General features: G+C 40.8%; 1 protein-coding gene across 3 annotated transcripts in view; it reads right to left on the bottom strand.

Annotated features, from left to right (window-relative positions):
* Positions 1-3,506: 3,506 nt before the first annotated feature.
* The window catches only part of ARHGAP28 (Rho GTPase activating protein 28), a 199,739-nt gene continuing 192,250 nt past the window's right edge, over positions 3,507-10,995 (bottom strand). For 2 of the 3 annotated variants that reach the window (XM_032152778.2, XM_032152779.2), the window contains 2 exons: positions 10,218-10,282; positions 6,959-7,125 (listed from right to left, as the gene is read on the bottom strand). In XM_032152778.2, the coding sequence (XP_032008669.1) occupies positions 7,031-7,125; positions 10,218-10,282 (160 nt within the window). In that variant the 3' untranslated portion in view covers positions 6,959-7,030. Of the gene's footprint in view, positions 3,895-6,958; positions 7,126-10,217; positions 10,283-10,995 lie in introns of those variants that run through there. The other variant, XR_009213513.1, reaches the window with a different exon arrangement.

Here is a 10,995-nt window from a genome sequence, read left to right as displayed (position 1 = left end):
GTATTTTTAGTAGAGACGGGGTTTCACCGTGGTCTCGATCTCCTGACCTCGTGATCCGCCCGCCTCGGCCTCCCAAAGTGCTGGGATTACAAGCGTGAGCCACCGCGCCCGGCCGACATGAAGTTCTGGTTGTAGCTCTGGTGGGCACAGAAAGACCACCGAGATTAACTCCCCAGACTCATCCCTCTGTAAACTGCTGAGGACGACAACTGTGCCTGGCCCTGCCTTACTCCCAGAAGTGCACTTTGAAATCTCTGCATGACATTACACTGTGTTCAAAAGATGAACAAGTGACTGCTATTTGATGTTGTGATGAAGGAAACTGCTATTTGGTGTTGTGACCAAGGAAACTCTCCAGACTTGTAAATTCACATTCTTCTTCAAATAGAGGTGGCTAAGAATAGCATCCCGGGATTCTTTATCATTTGTGAATCCTTTTGCTTACAACTGTTGGCAAAATGGCATGGGGTGATGTTAACTTGTCAAATTAATGTAGAGGGATGCTAACTGTTTATGTGCAGCATATTTTGTGCTTATCATCTGCATCACTAAATCATATTTCATGAAGGATTTCATTACTGAGTCAAGAGTTGTAGGGTTAGAAATACTGTAACTGATAATGTAATTGACAACAGAATAACTGTGGATTACTTGTTAGAACTGGATCACATCGGTAACCATTTGCAAAATAGCTGTTGTTGAAACTGAACTGTTACTGTTAGAAAACAAAAAGTTGCAGCATTGAAAGATTTATGGAGTAGAAAATAGCTTCCACAACCTTGTTAGGCAATAGATTTTTAGATTGGAGAATTGGCGGACTATTACTGATGGGTATGGTAGTACTGATTTTGGTACTTATACATGCAGATTGTTACGTGATTGGACTGGTGCCCTGGGGTGGTTGTCTACACTCTAGCACAGGCTTGCACCTGCACAGTGATAAAAATGTTACGAGATGGCAGAGCAAAGCTCAGAATGAATTATCATAAGGTATAAGTTCATAAACACATTGTAAAAGTACACATACGGTAAAATCTTTCGAAAGCATACCCCCACCAATTCTCCTCACTGCTTACCCCGTCTGCAGGTATTGAGAGAAAGTATGATTTATGGTGGCAGAGATAAATGAAATATCCAAGGGCAGCCCCGCATTGCCCCAACTCCTGATTCTCTTCCATCTGTTTGTGTGTTGTCATCAAAGAAATAATATTTTGAAGAGAACTTTGGAATTGAGAAGATGTCTTGCAACGTTGTCTGAGGAATATTACTTGCTTCAAAGTCATAAAGATAACCTCCCCAAAGTCTTCTTCTGGAAGACTGTACTTTTAGCTTTCACATTAAAGCCTGTGATCTAACTTGCATAATTTGTACTTTTGTGAAATAGAAGTCCAGGTTCATCACGGATTTTTGTTTTTTTCCCAAAGGGATGTCCCGGTGTATTCATCAGAGTTCTCCAGAGAGAACCAATCGGATATATGGGAAGGGATTTATTCGGGGGAATTGGTTCCCAAAATCAACCAGAGGTGGAAAATTCCCACCATAGGGGAGTCTGCAAGCTGAAGACCAGAGAAACGCATAGCTTGGCTCATTCTGGAAGCAGCCCCCAGTCTGAGACCTAAAGTCTGAGAGCCCCTCAGGAGTCCTGTGGTGCAAGTCCCAGAGTCCAAACCTGAAGAACCTGGAGTCTGATGGGGCAGAAGGAAAAAAGGCATCCGTCTCTGGAAGGGAGAGAGAGAACAGACAGGAGAGAGCAGAGAATTCCCCTTTCTTCTGCCTGTTTGTCCCAGCCAAACCTCCAGCCCATTGAATTGTGCCCACCCATATTGAGGGTGGGGCTTCTCTCAGTCCACTGACTCACAGGCCAGTCTCCTCTAGAAACAGCCTAACAGAAATACCCAGAGACAATGCATCACCAGGCATCTAGGCATTCCTCAGTCCAGTCAACTTGACACCTAAAGTTAATCATCACTCCCAGGAATCACAGCACTGTATTTTAAAGATAATTTCCATTCCCCACTGAATTGCCTTGGCAGTTTGTGAAAAATCAACTATGTATGTATGCGTCTATTTCTTAACTCTAGTCTGTTCCAGTGATCTTTCTGCTTATCCTTACACCAATACCACACTGTACTGATAACTGTAGCTTTGTAATAAATCTGGAAACAAGTAATATAAGTCCTTCAAATTTATTGTCCTTTCTCAAGACCCTTTGATTATTCTAAGTCCTGTGAATTTCCATATACATTTTAAAATCAGCTTCTCAATTTCTACAACAAAAAAGACTCCTGGAATTTTGATTTGGATTTCGTTGTATCTACAGATCCATTTAGGGGAGAATGCATGCCTTAACAACATTGAATCTATCTTGCAATCCAGGGACATGGACTGTCCTCCCATTTATTGAGTTCATATTTAATTTCCCTTGGCAATGTTTGTAGTTTTCAGTAATTAGGCCCTGCTTATCTTGCTCTAAATTTATTTTTCTATATTTTATATTTGTTGATGCTATTGTAAGTGGTATTGCTTTTATAATTTCCTTTCCCAGCTGTCTTTATAGCTAATACATGGAACACAATTGATTTTTGTGATTGACCTTGTATCCTGTGATGTTGCTAAATGTGCTTATTACTTCCAGTAATTTTAACTATTGATTCCTTATGACTTTCTTTACATAATCATATAGTCACATCATCTGCAAATTAAGCAGTTTTACGCTTCTTCAACACTGTTTGCCTTTTCTTTTTCTTGACTTACAGCCCTAGATAGGATCTCCTGTACAGTGTTAAATAAAAACAGCAAAAACAGACACTCTTATTTGTTATCTCAGGGCACGTTTATTCAATCTTGGCATTACTGAATAATTCTTCTTCTTCTTTTTTTTTTTTTTTTGACAGAGTCTTGCTCTTTCTTCCAGGCTAGAGTGCAGTGTGCCATCTTGGCTCACTGCAACCTCCACCTCCTGGGTTCAAGTGATTCTCCTGCCTCAGCCTCCCAAGTAGCTGGGATTACAGGCACACACAACTGAGCCTGGCTAATTTTTGTATTTTTGCTATAGACGAGGTTTCACCATGTTGGCCAGGCTGGTCTCAAACTCCTGACCTCAGGTGATCTGCCCGCCTCGGCCTCCCAAAGTGCTGGGATTACAGGTGTGAGCCACCGTGCCAGGCCCACGCTGGATAATTCTATGTTGCAGGGCTGTCCTGTGCACTGAAGCGGGATCAGCAGCATCCCTGGCTTCTCACCGATCAGAGGCTGGCAGCATCGTCTCACCCCCGGTGGTGAAAAACTGATAAGTTACTCTTCAAAAACAAGAACATTTGGAAACAACATCTGTTTCCAGGTATTGCCAAATATTTCCTTAAGGCAAAACCATCCCTAGCATCACTGTGCCCTTGGAATGGTGAAGCAGAAGAATTCTTATACAATGTTTTTAGTTTTTTTCTCTTTATTTCTTATGGATAAAATGCAACATACATATTCTACTTAACAATGAAAGCTGATGGAACAGAAGAATCGATACTAGCTTTTGAGATGGGCAAAGACATAAAACATTGGCGTTTTCTAGTGTCATGATTTGTCAATCAAATTAGTTTTAGAAAATAGTTGGTAAATGTCTGACAGAAAAAAATTTTTAATTAAGGTGTATGTAAGTGTGTAAAACTGTTAAAAATGCTTGAAAACAAACATTTTAATCCCATGACGTATTATTTTTGTTTGTTGAAAACAGTTAAAAACTGCCTGTCAGAGAAACTATTTAATCCTTTAACATGAAGTCTTTTAAGGCACGAAAACGTTTAGGAAGAACAGTTGAAATATGCTCGCTAGGAAGAAGGGACATTTTAACTCATGTGAGCTTTCAGTCAAGTGAAATACGTGGACAGCAGATGAAAATGCCTGAAAGAAAAGATGGACATTAATTCCTTCTCCTGAACACTTGCGTCTGCACATGGTTACAAACTCAAGACGAGCAGGACACAGAATTCTCTCAGAGTATACACCACATAGATCGCAGTTACACAGTATTTCTGGTTTTAAAGCTTTGCTGAAAATATTTTTCATCCTTAAATGTGTATTATTAAACATACACTGAAAGCTAACTGAAGTGATTTAAATAATAAGATTCTGGCACAGTTTGTAACGACAATTGTTAAAGTCCATTCATATTTTTTTTTCCCACGAAAGGCAAGTGAGGTAGTTTACACTGTATAGACGTTGTAAATAGTTGATAATCCAGTTTGTTTAGAGATCATTGACTCCAAGAATTAAATTCCCAAGTGAGCTGCTTAACAAAGGGATCTTCTTTTGCAGGATGGAGGAAAACAACGAATCAACTCTTGGATTTTTTTCTGAATGAGCATTCCTAAAATGTTAGTTCCCTCTAACACTTTCTCCTGGAGGACATTATTCTCCCAAGTGTATACCAAGAGCACTAGGAATGGGTGAGGGGGAGAAGCTCTTAAGGATAGCATGTAGAAGCCCAGTATCTGCCCTTCTTTTGTTTGCAAAGATATGAGTCGTTTTTATGAATTCATTAAATTTTTTAAAAACAACTCTTGATAAGGCAAAAATTCTTTCAATACTTAGATGACAGGCATCTTTGCATTTTAACTGTAGGGGGTTGTTTATTCTTAAGAATAAAATTGGTCAAAAGAACCTCCACACAAATATAAGTCTGTGTATCTACTAAAAATTCTTCTCTAATGAATTTGCCCTCTGATTAAGAATACAAGTTATATCCAATGATACTAGTATTGACACGGCCTTCCATACACACACACACACACACACACATATATATGTGTGTGTGTATGGAAGTTGAAAGTTGTCACACATCCTTGAATAAACTAGAGTGATTATACTGACTGACTCGGCTAAGTCCCTGCCATTTAAAACCACATGAAAGTAGACAAGAAATTGTATTTTACTTGTTACCTACTAGGGATTTATTTGAAACTGGTGACAAGCTGAAGTAAATCTTAAAGCCTTCAGAATTTACTCATAGGTTCTAATGTGTTTTCAGTCAAAAGAAATAAAAATTCTCAAATAAAAAATTAAATGAACAGATTTGTGAATTTTCTGTATAAACACAACAGAATTGACCTATTCAAATGCAAGGAAATACACTGAGAAATATCACTCAGTTTTCATATATACGCAGAAACGTAAGGTAGCTATTTGAAGAATTTCTTCCATATGTGGTCATAAATTACCGCCGTTTTACATCTTGGGACGTGGCAATTACATAAAGTAAAATGTTTACCCTTGTCTGAACTGCAAAAATGATAAAAGCATTTTTTTCAGAGTCTAGAAATTCATTATGTAAAGTCACGTGCCACCAACTACCCATACATTAAAAATGAATAAAATGTAGGAATATACATAAACTTATATAGAAGGCACGTTTCCTTTTAATGGGTTTTCAGGCAAAAAAAAAATTCCCAAATTAACAATCAAATGAATGGATCTTGTGTTTTCTATAAAAATATAACAAAATCCTAAATGCCAGAAAGTTATCTACATGTTTTAATATAAGCGATGTTTTGTATAGATATCGAGGTGTAATATAGTATATAAAAGATTTCTTCTACAAATGGGCTTAAATATTACCACGTTTTGAGACTTGCGAAGTAGACAAAAAGATGTTTTCTGTATTTGTGAGCAAATTTGTCTACTGCTTGAATTGTTGAGAGAGAGTCATTTGGGTCTCATTAAAACCAATATAAATTCATGAAAATCTCAATCTGCAGATTCCAAAAAAGCCAATGTACATGTCTGGGATAAATGAGAACTCTGTCCCCACTTCTAGCTAATCCGAGAAGGACTATATCCACAGCCTCGAGAGAAAAGGCAGAGCTGTCCAATCCCTCAGCACCTTTTAGATTTGCTCCAAATTAGAAACGTGGGGACTATGTGTTCTGGGCAATCACAGGTCTGGAAAACGGCTCTGCAGACTCTTGATAGTGAGACAGTGGTCATCTTACCAGACATGCATCTGATTTTAAGCCTCAGGCTAATCCACAATGCTTGGCCATGCCTATGATAAACAAAAGCAAAATCTGCTTTTATAGTTTATAAAACCTGGATAGAACGGTATTTTTCAGCATTCTTGGATAAAGCAGTTCTGCATTTTTAAATTGGGACTGCAGAAGTGACTGTCTATAGTTGTGAAATATAAAAAATGGTATGTTTGATCAGAAAAGGAAGCCCGTGCCTGGCACTTGGAAAGATACTGAGCATCATAACCGTAATGAGAAAATGGAGGCTCCGTGAATGTTAACTACAAATAAGGTTAGGAAAGCATGACACCCTTTGTCAAACCAAGCTTCACTAGGAGGACCCGTGCTCATAGAAGAATATGCTTTAAAAGTATCAATTTTCCACAGTCGATGATAGAGAAAAGTTCATTTGCACCAGAATTCTGATAGTCACGATACACAGCCTGACATACATAACAATACAGTTTTCTTTAAACAGAAGTTCTTCCTCCTCCAATTCAGGACTCAGTCAGAGCGTTAAATATTGTATGTTTCACTTTAGAAACTGATTCTCTTTAGAAAGCAGATCTGGATTATTTTGCAGGGTAGAAATGAAGGCTATTTCTGGCATTCTTGCTCAAAAAGTCAATATATGTACATTAAATATAAAAAAGGGTCTCTTTCACCACTTTTGTTTCATAGCATTGGCTACATAAAGAACATTGCTTATCCCTAGGTCTAGGGCCAAGTTCATTTCTGCTAGGATTGAAATACTAGAAGTGATTAGAGTTCCATATTCTAGATTGGTCTTTCTTCTGGAAGGACCACATCATCTTTCCTTTACTTTATTAAAAAAATGTCATGAGAAAGCTTCAGTTGAATTGGTGAACCAGCGCCTCTTCCACAGTTCGTGCTGACAATGCCCACTGCGGAGGGCCAGAAATACTGAGAAGGCTGTAGGAACAAACACGTCAAACACAGTGTTGTTTTTTCCCTACCAAAATGTAGGATCTTTTTGGCATGTAATACATGATAGCAGCTATCTCGAGGATATTTTAAGAACTTGGTTGAGGTTTAATCACCCATTCTGCTTGAGGATTTATACGATATACATCCAATATATAAGCATCTGGATCCAAGCAATGCTCTCCTAAAAGAAAAAGATCAGAGAATTAGTGTACATTTGTGTGTGTGTGCGTGTGCACACATATGTGTCTGTGTGTGTTTGTGAGGCTCAAATAAGGTTAATATAGTTCCCTTGGCCAAAGTAAGTAGACATATGTTAAGGTTTCTTAACAAACTCTTCTTCCCTCTTCTCCCTCTCTCCTTTTTTTTTTCTTTCTTTAAGACTGTGAAGTACGGGTATATCAAACAAATCTCATGTGAAATTTTGGAAGAAAGCAGACATACCATTACAGGCAAATTGTTCCCTTGCTTCATGGCATGAATTAGAAAATTATGGCAAGGGCCGGGTGCAGTGTCTCACACCTGTAATTCCAGCACTTTGGGAGGCTGAGGCGGGTGGATCACTTGAGGTCAGGAGTTTGAGACCAGCCTGGACAACATGGTGAATCCCCATGTCTACTAAAAATACAAAAATTAGCCGGGTGTGGTGGCGGGTGCCTGTAATCCCAGCTACTGGGGAAGCTGAGGCAGGAGAATCACTTGAACCTGGGAGGCCGAGGTTGCAGTGAGCCAAGATTGCACCATTGCACTCCAGCCTGGGTGACAGAGTGAGATCCTGTCTCAAAAAAAAGAAAAAAGAAAAAAGAAAAGAAAAATATGGCAAGAACTTGTTTCAGGTATAAACTCATCATTTATATGCTAATACATGTCCTCCAATGGTTTTATAGATAGGTACTTGACCAGAGCTAGAGAAGATTCAAATCAAGTTCATTTTAGGAATGGTCATTTTGTTTCTTTACTATGGATGTAAAGCCCCATAGGCAGGAAATCCCAAAATGGTAACAACTAAAAGATCATTTCCTGGGGCAAACGTATTCAAAAGTCTTTACGTGCAGTGTGCTTGAAATGTATGCTGAAATTCTCAAACAAAACTACCAAGAGCTGGCCAGGCACGGTGGCTCACGCCTGTAATCTCAGCACTTTGGGAGGCCGAAGTGGGCAGATCACAAGGTCAGGAGATCGAGACCATCCTGGCTAACACAGTGAAACCCCATCTCTACTAAAAATACCAAAAAAATTAGCCGGGCGCAGTGGCGGGCGCCTGTATTCCCAGCTACTCGGGAGGCTGAGGCAGGAGAATGGCGTGAACCCGGGAGGCAGAGCTTGCAGTGAGCAGAGATCGCGCCACTGCAAATGCAGAAATAAAACCTGACTTCTTTTGGCGCGATCTCGGCTCACTGCACTCCAGCCTGGGCGACAGAGCGAGACTCCGTCTCAAAAAAAACAAAAACAAAAACAAAAACAAAAAAACCAAACCAAACAAAAAAAACTACCAAGAGCTGCCTGCATGCTCAGTTGCTTGATTCATTCACTTACCAAATATTAATAATGTGCCAGGCACTATTCCAGGGGCTGGGTTTACAGCCATGTCTAAGAGCAGCACAAGGCAACTAACAAACAAATATGATATCAAGTAAGTCCACTGGTGATAAGAACATGAGAGAAAGACCAAGCATGGAAGCCATGTTCGGGAGGGTGCGAGGAAGGAGGGTCTCGCTGAGAAGCTGATTTACCGGCAAAGACCTGGCAGAGGCCAGGGACTGAGAAGTGAGGCTGTCTGGAGGGAGGGCATCCTGGGGAAAAGTCAGAGCAAATGCAAAGGCCACAAATCCAAACCTGCCCGGTGATTGGATTTACAGGTTTAGTGTTTAAAGGGACCTGTGGGATAGAAATTTCAGGGGCATCCACATACAGGTGTATTTAAAGGAGTGAGATGGATTGAACTCGCCAAGGAAGGCAAGTGCAAATAGAGGAGAGTTCCGAGGACTGAACCCTACCGTTCTCCCACCTTGAGAGGCTGAGAGGACAAGAAATAAGGGGCACAGGGTTTCCAGCAGCACAGCCAGGAAAAGTGGGAAGACAGTCAGAAGCTTAGGGCATCCTTGAAGTCAGGTGAAAAAAGTGTTCTTCAAAGGAGGGAAAGATCAACTCAGGCAGTTCTAAAAACAGATGAGTTGTCTGGTGACCATGACAAGAGGGCGATTCTGGTGAAGTGCTGAGGGGCAGAGCATGCCTGGAGTGACTTCAAGAGAGAACAAGGAGGAAGAAACTGGAGCGTAGACACTGATTCAAGAAGCTTTTGCTGTAAGGTGGAACACAGAAATGGGAGTAGACTTAAAGGGGGGTCAAGAAAGAATTTTGTAAAGGTGAGGGAAATTGCCGGTTTTTTAAATGCAGATGGAAATGCTGCAGTTGGGAGGGAAAGGTTGATGGTGTGGCAGAGTGGAGGGTGCTGGTGAGGAGGCGGCACTGCCCTCAGTGGGAGCACGGAGTGCCCATGGGGCTGTGAGGATATTCACGGACCAAGCAGGGAAGTTTTGCTGATTCCCCCCCTGCTCCCCCAGGGAAATAGAAAGAATGAATTTGGGAGGAGAGTTAAAATAGGGAAGTTAATCAAAATGGTGTCATGCTTCTGAAAGTTCTTACAGTATTCTCTGCTTTGTTTTGCATTGAGTCTCCAGAGAGACTTTCCAACTTCAAATCACATTGAAAAGACCCAAGCCAGCCAGGGCGGTGGCTCACACCGGTAATCCCAGCACTTTGGGAGGCCGAGGCGGGTGGATCACTTGAGGTCAGGAGTTCGAGACCAGCCTGGCCAACATGGTGAAACCCCGTCTCTACTAAAAATATAAAAATTGTCTGGGCGTGGTGGCGGGCACCTGCAATCCCAACTACTAGGGAGGCTGAGGCAGGAGAATCACTTGAACCCGGGAGGCAGAGGTTGCAGTGAGCCAAGATCACACCAATGCACTCCAACCTGGGCAACAGAGCAAGATTCCGTCTCAAAAAAAAGAAAAGAAAAGAAAAAAAGAAAAGAAAAGAAAAGAAAAGACCCAAGCCTACTCCATATCAACACTAAAATATTCTCATTTAAATTTTGAAAACATTTTAGAAAAGTTGTGCAACTGTTCCCACATGAGATAAAAATATCAGAAACCTACTGATTTTTAGTTTTTATCTGAGAAATTTATAAAATATACCTTTATGATAACAGCAACATATTTCTTTTAGAGTAATCAGAGAATTTAGCAGTAGAAATTATTACAGTATGCTTACCTATATTTCCTCCAATTTCATATAATCTTTGGTTCTGAATCTTAATACATTCTGATGAACCATGACTGAAAAAAATGAGAAAGTAATATAATTTTAATACTCTTTCCTGATCTGAGGTAAAAACGCATGTTATCCAGGCAACAAATAATTCATTCTGCCTTGACGAAATATGTCCCACAAAACTGTATCATGACTGAAGTTATATAAAAACAACTGTTTTTCCGTCTGACACATACAAGCAGCTGAGGCCCAGGGAGGACGGGACTGCTCCCACCAGGATGGGAAGCCGCAGCGCTCCACTACATAGAGCCCATTCAGGCCACAGCTGCCTGCTCCATTTCAGGGTAGTTACTGTTTCTGACACATCGAGGCTGGCCACGGAGCAGCTGCGTGTTTAATACTGCCTTGTGGTTGGCCACATTACTCTCAATCCAAAAGAAGTCAGGTTTTATTTCTGCATTTGCCAAAAAATTGAATGGAATTATCAGCCCATGTCACATTTCTCAGTTTGCCTCATGCTTTGCAAGGTGTCTAAGGCTGACTTCATTGCAAGTCTCTGCCCCTTAATAAAAGCAAGTCACGGCCGGACACGGTGGCTCATGCCTGTAATTCTAGCACTTTGGGAGGTTGAGGCGGGCGGATCATCTGAGGTCAGGAGTTTGAGACCAACCTGGCTAACATGGCAAAACCCCGTCTCTACTAAAAATACAAAAAATCAGCCGGGTGTGGTGGCGTGTGCCTGTAGTTCCAGCTACCCAGGAGGCTGAGGCAGGAGAAT

This window comes from Hylobates moloch, unplaced genomic scaffold, assembly GCF_009828535.3.
Source record: "Hylobates moloch isolate HMO894 unplaced genomic scaffold, HMol_V3 SCAFFOLD_5, whole genome shotgun sequence".
Lineage (NCBI taxonomy): Eukaryota > Metazoa > Chordata > Mammalia > Primates > Hylobatidae > Hylobates > Hylobates moloch.
Note: the sequence above shows the minus strand (reverse complement) of the source record. Positions and strands in the feature narration are given on the sequence as shown.